Genomic DNA, 23,994 nt, shown 5'->3' with positions numbered 1-23,994 from the left:
GTGTGGAAGTCGACGAATCATGCCCCGGCGTCAACAGTTAATCTCAGGAACGAAGAATCCTGCCAATTGCGTTTAGGATTGAGATGCATTCAAGCACCTAATGTAGTCCTCTACTATCAGCATATTGGGGTAACCACTGACCAGATGCTTTGTTGGACCAACTTATAAATATTGTGGCTACAAAAGCAGGTTAGAGGCTGGGAATTTTGTGGTGGATAATTTAGCACCAAACTTCCCAAAGCCTGTCAGCCATCTAGAAGGTGCAAGTCAGGAATTTCCAACACTTGCCTGAATGAGTGTATCTCAAAAAACATTCAAGAAACATCAACCAGGACAAAGTAGCCTGAACAGTATCCCATCCACTACCTTAAGCATTCTCTCCCCACATCACCAGCACAAAGTTTCACCAATATATATAATCTGCATGATACGCTGCAGAAATTTGTCAAGCCTCTTTCAACACTTTTCAAATATGCAACCTCCACCACCTAGAAAGACAAGGTAGAGACACATGAGAACATCACCATCTGCAAGTTCCTCTCCAAGCCACTCAGCATCCTGACTATTGCCGATATTAACTATACTACCATTCTTGAGTTGGAGTCCGAAAGTCCCTCCATAACAGCACTGTGGTGCACCATTTTGGCTGCAGTGGTTCAAGACAGCAGCTCACCATCACCTTCTCAAAGGCGGTTAGATATGGGCAACAAATGCTAGCTTTGTCAGTGATGCTCACACTCCATGAATTAATTTTAAAATGTTATGAAATACAGTTTTCAAGTCCATTCCTGAATTATATCTGAAAATTCTGTTGTGCCTATTTATTGCTTTATGTTAGAAGTGTGATTGACTGATATGCTCACTGATCAACCAATGTGGTATTACCCCTGTATAAGAGGGAGCTACCAATGGATGAAACATACCGAAGAAAGAATTAGCATCTTCAGGAGAGGGGGCAAAAAGAGGTGAAAATTACAGAAAGGAAAACCGTCACTGAATATTTCTGCACCAAAAAATATGGATTTAATTTGACCCAGAAAGACCTTCACCTTTTCACATAATTCGATCAACAAATATTTGTTAGGGCAGCACAGTGGCGCAGTGATTAGCACTGCAGTCTCACGGCACCGAGGTCCCAGGTTCAATCCGGCTCTGGGTCACTGTCCGTGTGGAGTTTGCACATTCTCCCCGTGTTTGCGTGGGTTTCGCCCCCACAACCCAAAGATGTGCAGGGTAGGTGGATTGAATTGCCCCTTAATTGGAAAAAAATAATTGGGTACTCTAAATTTATTTAAAAAAAACAAATACTCTGCCATTACGAAAAATGAAGTTTTGTATCTTACAAATGGCTTCCCTGGAAATGGTACTTCTGATTTAAATCAGACAATGAATGCAGAACTGATTTAAAAACTTTCGCTTCAATCAAAATATGAGCAAATTGTATTTTATTTTGAGTGAGATCTACTTATTTAACATATTTAAAATGCTACATATTAATACATTGTCAAGCTAAACTTCTATCTTGAAATTATCGTATAATGATGCCAACATTTTAAATCTGAAAATATCTTTGGTGTAAAATCTTCAGACAAGATCAGTAAATCTACTGCTAGTACAGTCTATTTTAGTCTAAATGGATCTATATTTGACTTAACCTCTGATAGATTTATTGTACTAAAATAGCTTGATATGATGTACAATCTATGAAAAGCCATTTTGAGTGCAAATTATTTCACTAACAAATTGATGTTGTTCTGTTTCTCCAGACTAAGAATAATAATAATTCTGAACAAATATCAATTCCTTGAAGACTCAGTGAAAAAACTATGTTGAGTTAAACAAATCCAGGGCAATAGTTGGGATATGAAGTATTCCTGGGCTACGAAATGAAAAATAAAGTCCAGCGACATCCACCTCCTGATCCACTTAATGGTAATGTGCATGTGTGTGGATTTTGATGAAGATTGAATTGGGCTCAGTTGTAATACTTTCCACCCTCGAATCGCCTTCTGATTCAGTCTACGGTAACACCTGAGGGTAAATAAAAAATCATTAGGTGGAATATTTAAAGCAGTAACAATTTTATATGCTAACTATATACAAGGTCCTGCTGTGGGCACGTGGTCTCAAATATTTTACTCTATGAGTTACAGCCACTTCGGCAGGTTATTGGACAGAACCTGATGTGATGACATAAATTTGCAAAAATGTCCTTTGAAGAAAAGATTGAGAAGTTAATTATTCACTTCTCCTGAATTCTATTAAAGATTTTAAGGAAGCACATAGGACATTGAACCACAACGTTGAGCAGCAGATCAAATGGATACGAATTTGAACCCATCAGTAAGAATGATGTGCATTTTGTTGATATAGTCAATCTTGTTAAGGATGATGATTTTCATCCCTTTATCAAGTTTACTGATGTTTATGTCTGGGTTGGTTTTAAATTTTGCAACACAGCAAGGCATTCACATTGCATGTGAAAATCAGATGTTGTTTGGAATCCCGCAGTATGCATCCACTGGAACAGTTAGGCATGCTTTCAATGATTCAGGATACTCAATGGATGCTGATTTGTGATGGGATGGTTAGGAGTAAAGGAGATCAAATTCAGCAAAGACTACTTGTTTGATTTGTGATGAAGGCAATCCAAAATTGAAATGTGGTGCATTTGCATGTACTGGAAGGTACATATATTAGCCCTGTTCTTTACAGACAGAAAGAACATGTGCACACATTGCACCTGTTTCAGCTAAACAAAATAAGCAACCACCATTCACTGGTTCATTCTTCAGGATAATTCCCTGACCAATTAGAGTCAAGTTGTCTGATTTAGATTTTGAACACTGCTTGACAGTTATCTGTCAGTCAACATCAACTGGTGCATTTTCCATGGCAATGTTTCTCCCAAAAAGAGTCCACTGTCCAACCAGTCAGCATACTCTTCTCATACAATATAAATTTGTTGGCTTCCCTTCAATTTTATTCATAGAATCATGCAGTGCAGAAGGAGGCCATTCGGCTCATCAAGTCTGCACCGGCCCTTGGAAAGAGCACCCTATCCCTGTTACCCAGTAACCCCACCTAACCTTTTTGGACATTAAGGGTGATTTAGCTTGGCCAATCTACCTAACCTGCACATCTTTGGACTGTGGGAGGAAACCGGAGCACCCGGAGGAAACCCACGCAGACACGGGGCAAACAAGTGTCTTGCGAATGTCCTGATAAGTGCAAGATGAAGAGCTTTGATACAAATTGTCTCTTTTTTCAGTAATACTAAATAAAATTCTAATTCCAATTTTAACGTCCTAATCCACCAACCTGACTTGAAAATATATTGCCATTCCTTCACTATCACTGGGTCAAAATCCTAGAACTCCCTCCCTAACAACACTGCTGGTGTACCTACAACACATGGACTGCAGTAGTTCAAGAAGGTATCTCACCACCATCTTCTAAAAGGGGAATTAGGGGTGGGTAATAAATGCTGGCCTGGGCAGCAATGTCCACATGCCAAGATTGAGGAAAAGAAAATCTGAAAATTCAGCTAAAGTTAGTTGAATCAGCATAGGTAGGAGATTAAATCTGGGACTTTCCTGTTGTGTGACATGTCAAACAGTATTCTCTACTATTTTCATTGTTTATATTGGGTAGACCTACATACCTTCTTTTGGTAGTTTAAGCCCAAAATCTTAGTTTAGCTCAGCCTAGATTTACATCTTGAATATTGAGAGTTTACGGACTTCGGTTAACGTCTATTCACCAGTACTGCCCCCAGAATGTTGCACGCATCATGGTGGCCTGCTGCATCCTGAACAACATCACACAGCAGCGGGGCAACATGCCAGAGGAAGGGAAAGAATGGCACGCCACTTCGGATGAGGACAGTATCCAGGATGAGCCAGGCAAGGACCTAGAGCTGGCTCAACAGGTCGGGGAACGAGTCCTTCAGGACCTTCGAACCAGGGAGAACCTGATCAGCTCCCGATTTGCCAACTTGAAGAACAAAAGACAGGCAGCTACATCGCCATCGCTTCTTCCCTCCCCCCCGCCCTCAGTCCCTTCTGTGCCATTGCCCCCCTTCCCCCCACCTTCCCCTTAGCCTTTTACCCCACCTTCTTAGCCTTTCACCCCTTCCCATGACCACAACTCCCCTTGCCCTCAAAGGCTCATCTCAGCATCACAACAGTTACCTGAGTTGACAGTATTGATGGGTCTTGGCTGTGAGATGAGCTCTGGTGCTCCTCATTGTCTGACAAAATCTGTCTCCTGTCTATTAGATAACATACCACTGTCTACCTGGGTGATCCCTTGTTGTGCAACGAAGACTCCTTCTCATGGGCTACATTATTTCAGGGGAGGGGGAGCAGGGGAGATGGAGCAAGCTTTGGGCTCAAAGAGTGTGGATGCTGTCATACTAGGCTGTCTCACACCATGGCCTGTCACTTCTCGGTGAGGGTGGATGCCTGTTGGATATCCATGGACCCCCTTCCCAACCCACTCCACCCCCACCATCACAGGGACGACAGTGATAGGCAGATCGGGCCAGTGGTGGAAAAGTGTTTAGAGTCTGTGTCCTCTTTCTTCTGATTCACTATGTTCAACTACACACATGTCAACTTAAGTCTTGTCTAAATTACTGACCTTCCATGGTTTTCTAACCCTTCTAGGTGTTCCCCCAGATTACACATCAGGAGTGGAGATAGCCTGCTGCTTGTCTCACCCTGTTATTGCCCTTGGCGGCCATCTGGAGTGCTTGCTAGCTAATGGCAGCAGCTGCCATTGCAGATGCATAGAGTCAGAAGGAGCAGGGCCAGCTCAGGGAGGACCCTGCATAAGATAACCTTGCCCCAGAAGAACGGAGGAGCTCGAGTGCCGGCTGGCCTACAGTTCAAGGAGGAGGTGCAAAGGAGGTGCCGCATGAAGGCACATATATACCATCAGCGCCTGTCCTTCGAGGAGCTGCTGGACTGTCTGTGCTGCCAAGACTTTGGATAAGAAACAAAGCCATGTGCCACCTGTGCCACCACGGGGGGTTGAAGGAGGACACCCACTCCCAGCCACCAAGGTGACGGTCGACCTGACCTTTTATGTCTCTGGGTTTTTCCAGGGGCTGAGCGGAGGCCTGTCTGGGAGTTCACAGAGTATCCTTTGAATGCTCAGAAGGCCTCTGATCATCTGGTAGCCCACCCAGGCCATCCTTCTGGACATGCTCATCCCTCAGCTGTTTCACCAAGGGGGTGGGCATGGCCAAGCTCAATCACGGCCCATCAGGTGTTGCCTCTCCTCAGAAGCTCTGCCCACTGCAGAGGAAGCAGGGGATCAGCAAAACTCACTCCAACCAGAGGACACCTGCACCACAGCCTTTGGAGCCCTCCCTGGTTCTCTGCCCCTCTCAGGCTGGAGGCCTCACAGTGATCCCTACTCCTCCGGATTACCAGCTGTCTCCTCCTAGTGAGTCTGGTAGCACTGACTGCCTCTGGCAACTCCTCCTTGGGTGGCACGATAGCACAGTGGTTAGCACTGTTGCTTCACAGTGCCAGGGATCTGGGTTTGATTCCCGGCTTGGATCACTGTCTGTGAGGAGTCTGCACATTCTCTGCGTGGGTTTCCTCCGGGTGCTCCGGTTTCCTCCCACAAGTCCCGAAAGACATGCTTGTTAAGGGAATTGGACATTCTGAATTCTCCCTCAGTGTACACGAACAGGCACCCTAGTGTGGCGGCTAGGGGATTTTCACAGTAACTTCACTGCAGTGTTAATGTAAGCCTCCTTGTGACACTAATAAAGATTGTTATTAGACGATGTTCTGGATTGCATGCTTGAGTCTGCGGCCCACCCTGGGGAGGAGAGTGCCCCTATGCTCCTCTTTGACATGGAGCTGTGGGTCAACCTCAGACTCCTGACCTCAGAGAGCAGGTCTTCCGTGAGCCATCTTGGTGGCTGCAGTGAGTGTGTGGTAAGTGGAGCGCTTAAAAATAGCTCCAGCTGCTAGGCTCTTTCTTTTAGAAATATTTTTATTATAAATTTTTATACAAAGCATACACTAACACAGAATAACAACTAAACAATAAGACCCCCCCACTTCTCCTTACAACACTATAACATCACCACTAAACCCACCGCCCACCCTATTCTCCCCCCCCCCCTTCAAAAGATACAGTGACCAACTCTTTCAAGTACATTAATCTTAACCGATTGCACTTGGCCCGCCAGGCATAGTGGGAGACCGCCCCACCTTTGTAGGTCTATCTTCACCTTCTCTACCATATTTGTATAGTGTGGTAGTCACCACTGTTGTATTATATTGTATATATGGGTATTACGGTAAAGCCCCTGTACTACAGGTACGGGGGTAGATCCCTGCCTGCTGGCTCCGCCCAGGAGGCGGAGTATAAATGTGTGTGCTCTCCGAACAGCAGCAATTTCACAAGCTGCTGTAGAAGGCCACACATCTCTGTGTAATAAAGCTTTGATTACATTCTACTCTCGTCTCGTCGTAATTGATAGTGCATCAATTTATTACTCAGATTTTTCAGAGATGGATCTCTACATCAAGCAGGATCGCCTGCAGCTGCATCCTCAAGCAGACAACACCAAAAAGGACTTCCAACATTGGCTAGCTTGCTTTGAAGCATACATCGGGTCTGCGCCAGACCCAATCTCAGAAGCTCCAGATTCTGTACACGCGGCTGAGCTCCAACGTTTTTCCCCTCGTCCAGGACGCGCTTACCTACACAGAGGCCATGGCGCTACTGAAGGAGAATTACGCTCAGCAGACCAACAAGATCTACGCCAGGCACCTCCTATCCATGCGGACCCAACTTCCCGGTGAGTCTGTGGAAGATTTCTGTCGTGCCATGGTGAGAGACTGTGATTGCGAGGCCGTTTCAGCCATTGAACATTCTAACCTGCTGAGAGACGCGTTCGTTACGGGCATATGGGTCTGACTTCATCCACCAGCACCTCTTAGAAGGGGTCACGCTTGACCTCGCGGCGACCAAGAAGCTAGCGCTCTCGCTCACGGTCGCCTCACGCAACGTACAGGCTTATGCCCCCGACCGCACGGCCCACCCCTCATGTTCATTGTGGACCCCACCAGCGGCCACCCCATCGTGGACCCCATCAGCGATCGCCCTCAGCCAACCCCACACCTGCGCCACGTGGCAGCCAACCAACCCCGGGGGATCCAAGTGCTACTTCCGCAGACAGACAAAACACCCCCGGCAGCGCTGCCCGGCGCGGAAGGTGCTCTGCAAGGCCTGTGGCAAGAAGGGACATTTCCCATTACTTTTTGCCACATTATAGGCTTTCACGCGACAAAGCTCGTGCCCAAACCCAAATTTCTCTAGTATTGCAAAATGGGCGGCATCAGCACAGTGGTTAGCACTGTTGTTTCACAGGGTCCCAGGTTCGATTCCCGACTTGGTCACTGTTTGTGCGGAGTCTGCACGTTCTCCCCATGTCTGCGAGGGTTTCCTCGAGTGCTCCGTTTTCTCCCACAAGTCCCGAAAGATGTGCTGTTAGGTAATTTGGACATTCTAAATGTACCCAAAGAGGCGCTGGAGTCTGGAGACTGGGAGATTTTCACTGTAACTTCATTGCAGTGTTAATGTAAGTCTACTTGTGTCAATAATAAAGATTATTATAAAGATTATTATAAACAGATAGTCCTACTCTACCCGGTCGAATGCATTCTCCACATCAAGCGAAATTATGATCTCCGGAACCCGGACCTCCCCTGGGGTAGGCACCACGCTCAACAGCCGCCTCACATTTTCCATCAACTGCCCCTTTCCAAACCCCGTTTGGTCTTTCCCTACCTCCACAGGGAGACAAAGCTCCAGACTGAATGCCAATACCTTGGCTAGAAGCTTTGCATCCACATTTAACAAGGAGGTCAAACGATATGACCCGCAGATTGCGGGGTCTTTGTCCTTCTTCAGGAGCCGAGAAATCGCACCTGCCCCAGTGTCTGTGGCAGAGCACCTCTCTCCAAGGACTCCCTGGACATCCCCAACAATAAAGGGGCCAGCTGGTTTACAAATGTTTTATAAACTTCCACCGGGAACCCATCGGGACCTGTGCCTTCCCAGACGGCAGCGTCTCCTTGATCTCTTCCAACTCCAATGGAACCTCTGGGCCGGGATTCTCCCCCAACCGGTGGGTGGGCCGTACTGGTGCCAAAGAGTGGCGTGACCCACACCGGCGTCGGGCCGCCTGGAAGTTGTGGAATCCTCCACACCTTCGGGGGCTAGGCTGGCGCTGGAGTGGTTGGCGCCGCGCCAACTGGCGCCAAAGGGCCTCCACTGGCCAGCGCGAGTTGGTGCATGCCAGGAGCGCCAGCATGTTCTGGCGCATGCGCAGAACCACTGGCATGTTTCCTGTACATGCGCAGGGGGTTTCTTCTCTGCGCTGGCCATGGCGGATCTTTACACAAACCGACGTGGAGGGAAGGAGTGCCCCCATGGCACAGGCCCGCCCTCAGATCGGTGGGCCCCGATTGCGGGCCAGGCCACCGTGGGCCCCGCCCCCCTCCCCAGGGCCAGATCCCCCTGCGCCCCCCCCCCCGATGGCACCCGTCCCACCCCAATGATGGAACCAAGAAACATTTCTAATCACTGTCAGTGCACCCCCCCCCCGACACACCTTCTGGACCTATCAAATCTAACCTAACTGGCCCAGAAAGTTGCAGCTTCATCCCCTGTCCCCCACTTGACGTCCTTAACTGTGCCGTAGCCCTCTATATCCATCCTATCCATGTATTTGTCGAGATGCCTTTTGAATGCCGTTAATGTATCTGCTTCCACAACCTCCCCTGGCAACGCGTTCCAGGCACTCACCACCCTCTGTGTAAAAAACCTGCCTCGCACATCTCCTCTAAACTTTTCCCCGGACCTTAAACCTATGCCCCCTGGTGACTGACCCTTCCACCCTGGGAAAGTCTGCCTGCCCATCCACTCAATCCATGCCCCTCATAATCTTGTAGACCTCTATCAGTGAACCTCAACCTCCGTTGTTCTAATGAAAACAGTCCTGTTAGAAGGCTTCAGGCTGTTGGGGACCAGAAAAGCCCGGGGAGCCATTTGGTGCAGCTGAGGATTACATTTTGGAGCTTGTGTGGTCTGTGATTCATAGAGCATACAGTGCAGAAGGAGGCCATTCGGCCCATCGTGTCTGCACCGACCCACTTAAGCCCCCACTTCCATCATATCCCCGTAACCCAATAACCCCTCCTAAACCTTTTGGTCACTAAGGGCAATTTATCATGGCCAATCCACCTAACCTGCATGTCTTTGGACTGTGGGAGGAAACCAGAGCACCCGGAGGAAACCCACGCAGAAACGGGGAGAATGTGCAGACTCCGCACAGACAGTGACCCAGTGGGGAATCGAACCTGGGACCCTGGCGCTGTGAAGCTACAGTGCTATCCACTTGTGCTACCATGCTGCCCACGGCTGCTGCTCACATAGAAGCCCTGGAACATGTTTGGTACAGTTAGGACTCAGAGAAGTCCTGGTGAGGCTAATCCACTGATGGAAGGTTTCTGTCTATGTGCTGGAGACAGCTGGAGGGCTTAGCGAAGCCTTGGGAGCCATTTAGAGCTTTGTGCAGCTGAGAGACTGGTGTTCAGAGAAATTCAGAGGCAGTACCAGTTTAGTGAAGTCAATGATCTGTAAAAGAGTTGAAAATCTGCCTACGATTAAAGGCGGTAGTGCAACTTTATGAATCTCATGACACATAGCAGAAGGTGAGCAGTCATTGAAGAAGACAGGGTTCGAGTGTCCATTTCGGGGCTTTAGAGGCCAGGGCCTTGATTGATCAGGACAAAAGAGTCCCACTTCAGGCGCGTTGAGGGGGGTGTTTCTTGGCACGCAGCACCAAGGAAGACAACGTGATGCAACGGCACTTTGCCACTTTTTGGGGCCTCGGTTGGGAATGCCCCATCGAGGCCGCACTTACATCATTTCCAGGTCTCCATGCCTTTCCGGGAAGAGTACTCACAGATGAGGATGTAATTTTTAAAGTCCATACATTCGGCAGCTCCTGCTTGGAACGGACTTTTGGGCTCTTTTCAGGGCCTCCAATGGTATTTTTTCGACATTTGCCGGTGTGGGAAGAAGACTGCAGCATTCCCCCGACAGTGTATGGCTTGGACCAGGAGCGGGGCGACTAAAAAAGTGGTGGTGAAGCCAAAGAAAGTGCGAGGGAAGAAGAGCAAGAAGGAGGTGGGCGGGGACCAGGCAGCGTGGATGCAGTGGGCGCAGGAGCAGCAGGAGGTTATCCAGCGCTGCTTCAGGGAACTCAAAGCAGGCCTGCTGGAGCCGATGAAGGCTTCTATTGATAAGATGCTGGAGACCCAAACGGCCCAGGGCGTGGCGATCCGCGAGGTCCGACAAAAGATCTCAGATAACAAGGACGAGATCTTGGGCCTAGCGGTAAAGGTGGAGGCGCACGAGGCGCTCCACAAGAAATGGCAGGAATGGTTCGAGGAGATGGAGAATCGGTTGAGGCAGAAGAATCTGCGGATCCTGGGCTTCCCGGAGAGCCTGGAGGGATCAGACGTAGGGGCCTATGTGGTCACCATGTTAAACTCGCTGATGGGAGCGGGGTCGTTCCAGGGGCCCCTGGAGCTGGAAGGGGCTCATAGAGTGCTGGCGAGGAGGCCTAAGGCTAACGAGCTGCCGCGGGCGGTGCTGGTGCGGTTTCATCGGTTCGCTGATCGGGATTGTGTACTCAGGTGGGCCAAGAAGGAGAGGAGCAGCAGGTGGGAGAACGCGGAGGTTCGAATATATCAGGACTGGAGTGAGAGGTGGCAAATAAGAGGGCCGGGTACAACCCGGCGAAGGCGGTGCTGCACAGGAAGGGGGTGAACATAGAACATAGAACATAGAACAATACAGCGCAGTACAGGCCCTTCGGCCCACGATGTTGCACCGAAACAAAAGCCATCTAACCTACACTATACCATTATCATCCAAAATAGATGGTTGCAAGTTTGGCATGCCGCAGCCGGCGCGTCTGTGGGTCACCTACAAGGACCGGCACCATTATTTTGAGTCCCCGGAGGAGGCGTGGACCTTTAGAACATAGAACAGAGAACGATACAGCGCAGTTCAGGCCCTTTGGCCCACGATGTTGCACCGAAACAAAAGCCATCTAACCTACATTATGCCATTATCATCCATATGCTGATCCAATAAACTTTTAAATGCCCTCAATGTTGGCGAGTTCACTACTGTTGCAGGTAGGGCATTCCACGGCCTCACCACTCTTTGCGTAAAGAACCTACCTCTGACCTCTGTCCTATATCTATTACCCCTCAGTTTAAAGCTATGTCCCCTCGTGCCAGCCATTTCCATCCGCGGGAGAAGGCTCTCACTGTCGACCCTATCTAACCCCCTGATCATTTTGTATGCCTCTATTAAGTCTCCTCTTAACCTTCTTCTCTCCAACGAAAACAACCTCAAGTCCATCAGCCTTTCCTCATAAGATTTTCTCACCATACCAGGCAACATCCTGGTAAATCTCCTCTGCACCCGCTCCAAAACCTCCATGTCCTTCCTATAATGCGGTGACCAGAACTGTACGCAATACTCCAAATGCGGCCGTACCAGAGTTTTGTACAGCTGCAACATGACCTCCTGACTCTGGAATTCAATCCCTCTACCAATAAAGGCCAACACTCCATAGGCCTTCTTCACAACCCTATCAACAACCTGGGTGGCAACTTTCAGGGATCTATGTACATGGACACCTAGATCCCTATGCTCATCCACACTTCCAAGAACTTTACTATTAGCCAAATATTCCGCACTCCTGTTATTCCTTCCAAAGTGAATCACCTCACACTTCTCTACATTAAACTCCATTTGCAACCTCTCAGCCCAGCTCTGCAGCTTATCTATGTCCCTCTGTAACCTGCTACATCCTTCCACACTGTCGACAACACCACCGACTTTAGTGTCGTCTGCAAATTTACTCACCCACCCTTCTGCTCCTTCCTCTAGGTCATTGATAAAAATGACAAACAGCAACGGCCCCAGAACAGATCCTTGTGGTACGCCACTTGTAACTGAACTCCATTCTGAACATTTCCCATCAACCACCACCCTCTGTCTTCTTTCAGCTAGCCAATTTCTGATCCACATCTCTAAATCACCCTCAATCCCCAGCCTCCGTATTTTCTGCAATAGCCTACCGTGGGGAACCTTATCAAACGCTTTACTGAAATCCATATACACCACATCAACTGCTCTACCCTCGTCTACCTGTTCAGTCACCTTCTCAAAGAACTCAATAAGGTTTGTGAGGGATGACCTACCCTTTACAAAGCCATGCTGACTATCCCTGATCATATTATTCCTATCTAGATGATTATAAATCTTGTCTCTTACAATCCCCTCCAAGACTTTACCCACTACAGACGTGAGGCTCACCGGTCTATAGTTGCCGGGGTTATCTCTGCTCCCCTTTTTGAACAAAGGGACCACATTTGTTATCCTCCAGTCCTCTGGCACTATTCCTGTAGCCAATGATGACATAAAAATCAAAGCCAAAGGTCCAGCAATCTCTTCCCTGGCCTCCCAGAGAATCCTAGGTCAGGCCCCGGGGACTTATCTATTTTCAGCCTGTCCAGAATTGCCAACACCTCTTCCCTACGTACCTCAATGCCATCTATTCTAATAGCCTGGGTCTCAGCAGTCTCCTCCACAACAATATCTTTTTCCTGAGTGAATACTGACGAAAAATATTCATTTAGTATCTCGCCTATCTCTTCAGACTCCACACACAACTTCCCATCCCTGTCCTTGACTGGTCCTACTCTTACCCTAGTCATTCGCTTATTCCTGACATACCTATAGAAAGCTTTTGGGTTTTCCTTGATCCTACCTGCCAAATACTTCTCATGTCCCCTCCTTGCTCGTCTTAGCTCTCTCTTTAGATCCTTCCTCGCTACCTTGTAACTATCCATCGCCCCAACTGAAACTTCACACCTCATCTTCACATAGGCCTCTTTCTTCCTCTTAACAAGAGATTCCACTTCTTTGGTAAACCACGGTTCCCTCGCTCTACGCCTTCCTCCCTGCCTGACCGGTACGTACTTATCAAGAACACGCAGTAGCTGATCCTTGAACAAGCTCCACTTATCCAGTGTGCCCAACACTTGCAGCTTACCTCTCCAACCTATCCCCCCCAAGTCACGTCTAATGGCATCATAATTGCCCTTCCCCCAGCTATCACTCTTGCCCTGCGGTGTATACTTATCCCTTTCCATCACTAACGTAAACGTCACCCAATTGTGGTCACTGTCCCCAAAGTGCTCTCCTACCTCCAAATCCAACACCTGGCCAGGTTCATTACCCAAAACCAAATCCAACGTGGCCTCGCCTCTTGTTGGCCTGTCAACATATTGTGTCAGGAAACCCTCCTGCACACACTGTACAAAAAACGACCCATCTAATGTACTCGAACTATATCTTTTCCAGTCAATATTTGGAAAGTTAAAGTCTCCCATAATAACTACCCTGTTACTTTCGCTCTTATCCAGGATCATCCTCGCCATCCTTTCCTCTACATCCCTAGAACTATTTGGAGGCCTATAGAAAACTCCCAACAGGGTGACCTCTCCTTTCCTGTTTCTAACCTCAGCCCATACTACCTCGGAAGATGAGTCCCCATCTAGCATCCTCTCCGCCACCGTAATACTGCTCTTGACTAGCAGCGCCACACCTCCCCCTCTTTTGCCTCCTTCTCTGAGCTTACTGAAACACCTAAACCCCGGAACCTGCAACACCCATTCCTGTCCCTGCTCTATCCATGTCTCTGTAATGGCCACAACATCGAAGTCCCAGGTACCAACCCATGCTGCCAGTTCCCCTACCTTATTTCGTATACTCCTGGCATTGAAGTAGACACACTTCAAACCACCTACCTGAACACTGGCCCTCTCCTGCGACGTCAAATCTGTGCTCCTGACCTCTATAATAACAATAACTGCTTATTGTCACAAGTAAGCTTCAATGAAGTTACTGTGAAAAGCCCCAAGTCACCACATTCCGGCGCCTGTTCGGGGAGGCCGGTACGGGAATTGAACCCACGCTGCTGTCCTTGTTCTGCATGATAACCCTGCTGTTTAGCCCGCTGTGCTAAATCAGCCCCTAAAATTATAGTACCCAATTTTTTTTTTCCAATTAAGGGGCAATTTAGTGTAGCCAATCCACCTAACCTGCACATCTTTGGGTTGTGGGGGTGAAACCCACGCAGACATAGGGAGAATGTGCAAACTTCACAGACAGTGACCCAGGGCCGGGATACGAACCCGGGTCCTCAATGCCGCAGTCCCAGTGCTATTCACTGCGCCACATGCCACCCTAGGTGGTAAATTTATAGTTTTAACTCCAGATATTGTTTTTATTAAACAAACAAAGAATCAACAAAGAAATGTACAGCACAGGAACAGGCCCTTCGGCCCTCCAAGCCCGTGCCGACCATGCTGCCCGACTAAACTACAATCTTCTACACTTCCTGGGTCCGTATCCCTCTATTCCCATCCTATTCATGTATTTGTCAAGATGCCCCTTAAATGTCACTATCGTCCCTGCTTCCACCACCTCCTCCGGTAGCAAGTTCCAGGCACCCACTACCCTCTGCGTAAAAGACTTGCCTCGTACATCTACTCTAAACCTTGCCCCTCTCACCTTAAACCTATGCCCCCTAGTAATTGACCCCTCTACCCTGGGGAAAAGCCTCTGACTATCCACCCTGTCTATGCCCCTTCTCATTTTGTAGACCTCTATCAGGTCTCCCCTCAACCTCCTTCGTTCCAGTGAGAACAAACCGAGTTTATTCAACCGCTCCTCATAGCTAATGCCCTCCATACCAGGCAACATTCTGGTAAATCTCTTCTGCACCCTCTCTAAAGCCTCCACATCCTTCTGGTAGTGTGGCGACCAGAATTGAACCCTATACTCCAAGTGTGGCCTAACTAAGATTCTATACAGCTGCAACATGACTTGCCAATTCTTCTCCTCAATGCCCCGGCCAATGAAGGCAAGCATGCCGTATGCGTTCTTGACTACCTTCTCCACCTGTGTTGCCCCTTTCAATGACCTGTGGACCTGTACTCCTAGATCGCTTTGACTTTCAATACTCTTGAGGGTTCTACCATTCACTGTATATTCCCTACCTGCATTAGACCTTCCAAAATGCATTACCTCACATTTGTCCGGATTAAACTCCATCTGCCATCTCTCCGCCCAAGTCTCCAAACAATCTAAATCCTGCTGTATCCTCTGACAGTCCTCATCGCTATCCGCAATTCCACCAACCTTTGTGTCGTCTGCAAACTTACTAATCAGACCAGTTATATTTTCCTCCAAATCATTTATATATACTACAAAGAGCAAAGGTCCCAGCACTGATCTCTGTGGAACACCACTGGTCACAGCCCTCCAATTAGAAAAGCATCCTTCCATTGCTACTCTCTGCCTTCTATGACCTAGCCAGTTCTGTATCCACCTTGCCAGCTCACCCCTGATCCCGTGTGACTTCACCTTTTGTACTAGTCTACCATGAGGGACCTTGTCAAAGGCCTTACTGAAGTCCATATAGACAACATCCACTGCCCTACCTGCATCAATCATCTTAGTGACCTCCTCGAAAAACTCTATCAAGTTAGTGAGACACGACCTTCCCTTCACAAAACCGTGCTGCCTCTCACTAATACGTCCATTTGCTTCCAAATGGGAGTAGATCCTGTCGCGAAGAATTCTCTCCAGTAATTTCCCTACCACTGAAGTAAGGCTCACTGGCCTGTAGTTCCCTGGATTATCCTTGCTACCCTTCTTAAACAGAGGAACAACATTGGCTATTCTCCAGTCCTCCGGGACATCCCCTGAAGACAGTGAGGATCCAAAGATTTCTGTCAAGGCCTCAGCAATTTCCTCTCCAGCCTCCTTCAGTATTCTGGGGTAGATCCCATCAGGCCCTGGGGACTTATCTACCTTAATATTTTTAAAGACACCCAACACCTCGTCTTTTTGGATCTCAATGTGACCCAGGCTATCTACACACCCTTCTCCAGACTCAACATCTACCAATTTCTTCTCTTTGGTGAATACTGATGCAAAGTATTCATTTAGTACCTCGCCCATTTCCTCTGGCTCCACACATAGATTCCCTTGCCTATCCTTCAGTGGGCCAACCCTTTCCCTGGCTACCCTCTTGCTTTTTATGTACGTGTAAAAAGCCTTGGGATTTTCCTTAACCCTATTTGCCAATGACTTTTCGTGACCCTTTCTAGCCCTCCTGACTCCTTCCTTAAGTTCCTTCCTACTTTCCTTATATTCCACGCAGGCTTCGTCTGTTCCCAGCCTTTTAGCCCTGACAAATGCCTCCTTTTTCTTTTTGACGAAGCCTACAATATCTCTCGTTATCCAAGGTTCCCGAAAATTGCCGTATTTATCCTTCTTCCTCACAGGAACATGCCGGTCCTCAATTCCTTTCAACTGACACTTGAAAGCCTCCCACATGTCAGATGTTGATTCGCCCTCAAACATCCGCCCCCAATCTATGTTCTTCAGTTCCCACCTAATATTGTTATAATTAGCCTTCCCCCAATTTAGCACATTCATCCTAGGACCACTCTTATCCTTGTCCACCAGTACTTTAAAACTTACTGAATTGTGGTCACTGTTACCGAAATGCTCCCCTACTGAAACATCTACCACCTGGCCGGGCTCATTCCCCAATACCAGGTCCAGTCCCGCCCCTTCCCTAGTTGGACTGTCTACATATTGTTTTAAGAAGCCCTCCTGGATGCTCCTTACAAACTCCGCCCCGTCTAAGCCCCTGGCACTAAGTGAGTCCCAGTCAATATTGGGGAAGTTGAAGTCTCCCATCACCACAACCCTGTTGTTTTTACTCTTTTCCAAAATCTGTCTACCTATCTGCTCCTCTATCTCCCGCTGGCTGTTGGGAGGCCTGTAGTAAACCCCCAACATTGTTACTGCACCCTTCTTATTCCTGATCTCTACTCATATAGCCTCACTGCCCTCTGAGGTGTCCTCCCGCAGTACAGCTGTGATATTCTCCCGAACCAGTAGCGCAACTCCGCCTCCCCTTTTACATCCCCCTCTATCCCGCCTGAAACATCTAAATCCTGGAACGTTTAGCTGCCAATCCTGCCCTTCCCTCAACCAGGTCTCTGTAATGGCAACAACATCATAGTTCCAAGTACTAATCCAAGCTCTAAGTTCATCTGCCTTACCCGTAATACATCTTGCATTAAAACATATGCACTTCAGGCCACCAGACCCGCTGTGTTCAGCAACTTCTCCCTGTCTGCTCTGCCTCAGAGCCCCACTGTCCCTATTCCCTAGTTCTCCCTCAATGCTCTCACCTTCTGACCTATTGCTCCCGTGCCCACCCCCCTGCCATACTAGTTTAAACCCTCCCGTGTGACACTAGCAAACCTTGCGGCCAGGATATTTATGCCTCTCCGGTTTAGATGCAACCCGTCCTTCTTATATAGATCACACCTACCTGCCCCGGAAGAGCTCCCAGTGGTCCAGATAACCGAAACCCTCCCTCCTACACCAGCTGTTTAGCCACGTGTTTAGCTGCTCTATCTTCCTATTTCTAGCCTCACTGGCATGTGGCACAGGGAGTAATCCCGAGATTACAACCCTCGAGGTCCTGTCTTTTAACTTTCTGCCTAGCTCCCTGAACCCCTGCTGCAGGACCTCATGCCCCTTCCTGCCTATGTTGTTAGTACCAATATGTACAACGACCTCTGCCTGTTTGCCCTCCCCCTTCAGGATGCCCTCTACCCGTTCGGAGACATCCTGGACCCTGGCACCAGGGAGGCAACATACCATCCTGGAGTCTCTTTCACGTCCACAGAAGCACCTATCTGTGCCCCTGACTATAGAGTCCCCTATTACTATTGCTCTTCTGCGCTTTGACCCTCCCTTCTGAACATCAGAGCCAGCCGTGGTGCCACTGCTCTGGCTGCTGCTGTTTTCCCCTGATAGGCTATCCCCCCCGACAGTATCCAAAGGGGTATACCTGTTCGAGAGGGGGACAACCACAGGGGATTCCTGCACTGACTGCCTGCCCTTTCTGGTGGTCACCCATTTCTCTGCCTGCACCTTGGGTGTGACCACATTTACATAACTGCGATCTATGACGCTTTCCGCCACCTGCATGCTCCTAAGTGCATCCAATTGCTGCTCCAACCGAACCATGCGGTCTGTGAGGAGCTCCAGTTGGGTGCACTTTCTGCAGATGAAGCCATCCGGGACGCTGGAAGCCTCCCGGACCTGCCACATCTCACAGTCAGAGCACTGCACCCCTCTAACTGACATTGCGTCAATTAATTAAAATTAAAATTTAAAATAAATTTTTTTTTATATATATTAAAAAAAAAAATTTCAAAGTTACTGTCAACTATCTGTTTCCTCGCACTAGATTTCTAATATAAATGCGAAAGCTAAATATAGTACTCTCCGATCTCTGGCTTAGTTACCCCTCTAAATTATAATTAAGTAATTATGTTTAATTAGTTACCAATGCTTAATTTTTTTAATTTAGTGTAGATTCCCAACCAGCCACTCAGGCCACAGCTTTTCTGTGATGTCACTTCAGTTTCCCCCCGACACACACAATTTGAAAAAGGTACAAAAGTAAAAATGAGTAAAAATCACTTACTTACCTTCTTACCTTCTGAGTGTCTTAGATGTTCTCAGGTTCTCTCCCTGACAGAGACTCCTCCTCCTCCGAACGGCTCCCGAAACTAGGCCGCGATCTTTTAAACTCTCCGCTCCGACTCGCAGCTCCCGCGCTTTTTAAATCTCCCGCGCTGTTTTCACTGTCCCGGCTCACTCAGCTCCCGCGCTGTTTTCAAAGTCCCGGCTCACTCAGCTCCCGCGCTGTTTTCACTGTCCCGGCTCACTCAGCTCCCGCGCTGTTTTCAATGTCCCGGCTCACTCAGCTCCCGCGCTGTTTTCAAAGTCCCGGCTCACTCTCCTCCCGCGTTGTTTTCAATGTCCCGGCTCACTCAGCTCCCGCGCTGTTTTCACTATCCCGGCTCACTCAGCTCCCGCGCTGTTTTCAAAGTCCCGGCTCACTCAGCTCCCGCGCTGTTTTCACTGTCCCGGCTCACTCAGCTCCAGCGCTGTTTTCAAATTGAGTTTTTTAATTGCCTGCCATGGTGAGATTCGAACCCAGGTCCACAGATCATTATCCTTGGTTTGCTGGACTACTAGTCCAGCGACAATACCACTCCGCCACCACCTCCCTTTGTTCAGGCCAAGAAGCTGGACACAAACTGAGGGCCGGGATGGGGGTTCGGGCATGGGGATGGTCGGGGATTGTTGTTGTGTTACATTTTGAGCGGGGGTTCTTTGTTCTTGTTTATTTTTGGTTCGGTGTGGGGGGTTAGAGTGGGTTGGGCACTGTTTTGGTTGGGTCTGTCGAGTGGGCTCTTGGAGGGGGCAGGTAAACGGAGTAGGGGGTGGATGGCCGGTAGGGGCGATGGTGCCCCGCGGGGGAGGATGAGGCCCGAGTCGGGGGTGAGGGGACTGGGCCTGTAAAAGGAGCTGCGCCAGAGGAGGCAGGGCCGGGCAGGTGGAAAGCGCAGGCTTTTTCGCCCGCTGAAGGCTGGATGGGGCGGGGCCGGGGCGGGGAAGCACGGGTTTTTTCCCGTGCTTGGGATGGAAGGGGGAGGCGGAGAGCCTGCTGGTGGGTAATGGAGGGGGAGGGGAAGTCCCACAATGGGAGGAGTCGAAGGAGAGGCGGGAGCGGCCGGGTCAGCAGGAGTCAGCTGACTTGCGGGAGTGCAATGGGGAGAGCAATGCAGCTAGGAGGGGTCCTAGCTGGGGGGTGGGGGGGGGACCTGGTTGCTGCCGGTATGGTCAAGGGGGAGCTGGAGCGAGTAGAGGGGGTTGGGATGGGGGTCTGCCGCCGTGGGGAATGGTCCGGGCGTGGGTCCGAGGAAACATAGAGCGATACCTGGAGGCCAACGATAACGGGGAGGTTCTGATGGTCTGGGAGGCGCTGAAGATGGTGGTTAGGGGAGAGCTGATCTCCATTAGGGCCCACAAGGAGAGGACAGAGCAGAGGGATAGGGAGAGGCTGGTGGGGGAGATGGTGAGGGTAGACAGGAGGTATGCGGAGGTGCCGGAGGAGGGACTGTTGAGGGAGAGGCGTGGCCTCCAGGCCGAATTCGACCTGTTGACCACCAGGAAGGCGGAGGCGCAGTGGAGGAAGGCGCCCAGGGGGCGATTTATGAATATGGGGAAAAGTACAAGCTCAACATGGGGAAGAGCGAGTTGTTCATAGTTCACCCAGGGGACCAGGAGAGGGGAATTGGCGAGCTCCCACTAAAAAGGGCGGAGAGGAGCTTCAGGTATTTGGGGGTCCAGGTGCCCAGGAGCTGGGGGGCCCTGCATAGACTTAATTTCACGAGGCTGGTGGAGCAAATGGAGCAGGAGTTTAACAGGTGGGACACGTTGTCGCTGTCCCTGGCGGGTAGGGTGCAGTCAGTCAAGATGACGGTGCTCCCAAGGTTTTTGTTCCTGTTCCAGTGCCTCCCCATTCTTATCCCGAAGGCCTTCTTTAGGCGGGTCAACAGGAGCATAACGGGGTTTGTGTGGGCGCGAGGGACTCCGAGAGTGAGAAGGGTGCTCCTGGAGCGGAGTAGGGATGGGGGGGGGGGCTGGCGCTGCCCAACCTCTGTGGGTACTACTGGGCCGCCAATGCGCAAGTGGGTGATGGAGGGGGAGGGGGCGGCATAGAAGAGGCTGGAGACGGTGTCTTGTGAGGGTATGACTCTGGAGGCGCTGGCAACGGCGCCACTGCCACTCCCTCCGATGAGGTATACCACGAGCCCGGTGGCGGCGGCTACCCTCAAAATTTGGGGGCAATGGAGGCGGCACAGGGGGGGAAGTGCGAGCCTCGGTGTGGATCCCAATACGGGGGAACCACCGGTTTGTCCCAGGGAGAATAGATGGAGGGTTCCTGGGGTGGCACAGGGCAGGGGTAAGAAAGTGGGGGGACCTGTTTGTGGATGGGAAGTTCGCGAGCCTGGGCGAGCTGGAGGAGAAGTACGGGCTCCCCCCGGGAAACACATTTAGGTATCTACAGGTAAGGGCGTTTGCCAGGCAGCAAGTGGTGGAATTCCCGCTGCTGCCGCCACGCACGGTACAGGACAGGGTGCTCTCGGAGGTGTGGGTTGGAGAGGGGAAGATTTTGGCAACATACCAGGTGATACAGGAGAAGGAGAAGGCCTCGGTGGAGGAGTTGAAAGGTAAGTGGGAGGAGGAGTTGGGGGAGGAGATCGAGGAGAGGACGTGGGCAGATGCCCTAGGGAGGGTGAACTCTTCCACTTTGTGCGCGAGGCTCAGCCTCATACAGTTTAAGGTGCTGCACAGGGCACACATGACCGGGACATGGATGAGCCGGTTTTTTGGGGGTGAAGACAGGTGTGTTAGGTGCTCAGGGAGCCCAGCAAACCACACCCAAATGTTTTGGGCATGCCCAGCGCTGGAGGTATTTTGGAAGGGCATAGCGAGGACGGTGTCGAGGGTGGTAGGATCCAGGGTCAAACCGAGCTGGGGGCTCACAATATTTGGGGTTGCAGAGGAGCTGGGAGTGCGGGAGGCGAAAGATGCCGGAATTCTGGCCTTTGCGTCCCTGGTAGCCCGGCGAAGGATTCTTCTTCAGTGGAAAGGTGCGAGGCCCCCAAGCGTGGAATCCTGGCTCAACGATATGGCGGGGTTTATTAAAATTGGAGAGGGTGAAATTTGCCTTAAGGGAATCGGTGCAAGGGCTTTTCAGGCGGTGGCAACCGTTCTTAGACTTCCTGGCAGAACGGTAGACAATGGTCATAGCAGCAGCAACCCTTGGGGGGCGGGGGGGGGGGGGTGGGGGGGGGGGGTTCTATTTTATTTTTGTTTGTCTATACTGGGGGATCTGAGGGGGTGTATATATTTGCTATATTTGCTATGTGTTTCGGCGGGTGTTAATTTATTATTTATGTATAGGGGGGAGGGGGGCACCGGGTTGTTTTGTTTTGTATTTAATTCAATTGGGTTCCTTTTACATTTTGATGTTGATATTTTGTGAAAACTTTAATAAAAATTTTTTTTTAAAAAAGATGGATATTGTAGATAGTTTAGCTTTTCCGACTTTGTACAGTAAAGTTTATTTTATTTGTTTAAAACCGTAGAATCTTGTGGCTTTATTCTCCTAGTGGGTAACTGGGATTTCAAAATTTGTGTACTTAAAGCAAAACATTACTGGTCCCTAACCATATCGCAACACACCTCTCCACTAAATGTATTGGTGGCAAGGTGAATTACAGTTTCAGAGATACCATCTGCTATCTCACTCAAAAGGCATTATTCCTGTAGGAACATCAACAGTAAGGAAACAGCAGGTCACTCAATCATGGTGGATATCAAACCGAAGCTTAGCCTACCCTCTCCTGACATCTACGGGTGCACTTTCCAACATTGATTGCTAGCTAGTGATCAGTGACAGGAACACACCAAACATTCCTTCCCTAGCTCAGGAGTAACTGGGGCCAATTGAACCGTCCATATTGCGAACCCAACTGAGATTGCTTAATAGCAAATTACAGCGGATGCTGGAATCTGAAACCATAGAGAAAATGCTGGAAAATCTCAGCAGGTCTGGCAGCATCTGTAGGGAGAGAAAAGAGCTAATGTTTCGAGTCCAGATGACCCTTTGTCAAGGCGCTTTAACAACGGATTGCCTGGACTCAAAACATTAGCTCTTTTCTCTCCCTGTAGATGCTGCCAGACCTGCTGAGATTTTCCAGCATTTTCTCTGAGATTGGTTAATAGTGTTTGAACATGCTGGTCCTTTCGGGATAGCAATTTTTTGGATAAACTGGCTGAATCAATATTTAAAAACATTTAACTCCTCGTTTTTCAACCACGAACCAATCTAACAATCTAACCAGAATACTGACAAAATGTTTAGAACATGACCTGGTCATCATAAACATCCTGTCCCACCAGAGGGACAAGCAGAAGACCTCATGGCAACACCTTTCTCCAAGCACTGGCACCTAATAGAAAGAAGGTAGAATCAGATGTAAAGATGTTACAGTTAAATAAAGGTAACTACAGGGGCATGAGGGAGGAACTGACGAAGATCGACTGGGAGCAGAGCCTAGTGGGAAAGACAGTAGAACAGCAATGGCAGGAGTTTCTGGGAGTAATTGAGGACACAGTACAGAGGTTCATCCCAAAGCAAAGAAAGGTTATCAGAGGGGGGATTAGGCAGCCATGGCTGACAAAGGAAGTTAGGGAATGCATCAAAGCAAAAGAGAAAGCCTATAATGTGGCAAAGAGTAGTGGGAAGTCAGAAGATTGGGAAGGCTACAAAAACAAACAGAGGATAACAAAGAGAGAAATAAGGAAAGAGAGGATCAAATTTGAAGGTAGGTTAGCCAGTAACATTAGGAATGATAGTAAAAGTTTCTTTAAATACATTAAAAACAAACGGGAGGCAAAAGTAGACATTGGGCTGTTCCAAAATGACGCTGGTAATCCAGTGATGGGAGACAAGGAAATAGCTGAGGAACTAAATAAGTACTTTGCGTCAGTCTTCACAGTAGAAGACATGACTAATATCCCAACAATTCAGGAGAGTCAGGGGGCAGAGTTGAATATGGTAGCCATCACAAAGGAGAAAGTGCTAGAGAAACTAAGAGGTCTAAAAATTGATAAATCTCCGGGCCCAGATGGGCTACATCCTAGAGTTCTAAAGGAGATAGCTGAAGAAATAGTGGAGGCATTAGTTATGATCTTTCAAAAGTCACTGGAGTCAGGGAAAGTCCCAGAGGATTGGAAAATTGCTGTTGTAACCCCCCTGTTCAAGAAGGGAACAAGGAAAAAGATGGAAAATTATAGGCCAATTAGCCTAACCTCGGTTGGTAGCAAGATTCTAGAATCCATTGT

The 23,994-nt window shown here is 49.1% G+C and overlaps 1 protein-coding gene across 1 annotated transcript in view; it reads right to left on the bottom strand.

Moving 5' to 3' along the window:
- Positions 1-1,446: 1,446 nt before the first annotated feature.
- The window catches only part of dnai4 (dynein axonemal intermediate chain 4), a 401,481-nt gene continuing 378,933 nt past the window's right edge, over positions 1,447-23,994 (bottom strand). Inside the window, exon 18 of the mRNA XM_072511087.1 lies at positions 1,447-2,031. Coding sequence (XP_072367188.1) covers positions 2,020-2,031 — 12 coding nt within the window. The 3' untranslated portion in view covers positions 1,447-2,019. The remainder of the gene's footprint in view (positions 2,032-23,994) is intronic.

Source organism: Scyliorhinus torazame, chromosome 7, assembly GCF_047496885.1.
Source record: "Scyliorhinus torazame isolate Kashiwa2021f chromosome 7, sScyTor2.1, whole genome shotgun sequence".
NCBI lineage: Eukaryota > Metazoa > Chordata > Chondrichthyes > Carcharhiniformes > Scyliorhinidae > Scyliorhinus > Scyliorhinus torazame.
Note: the sequence above shows the minus strand (reverse complement) of the source record. Positions and strands in the feature narration are given on the sequence as shown.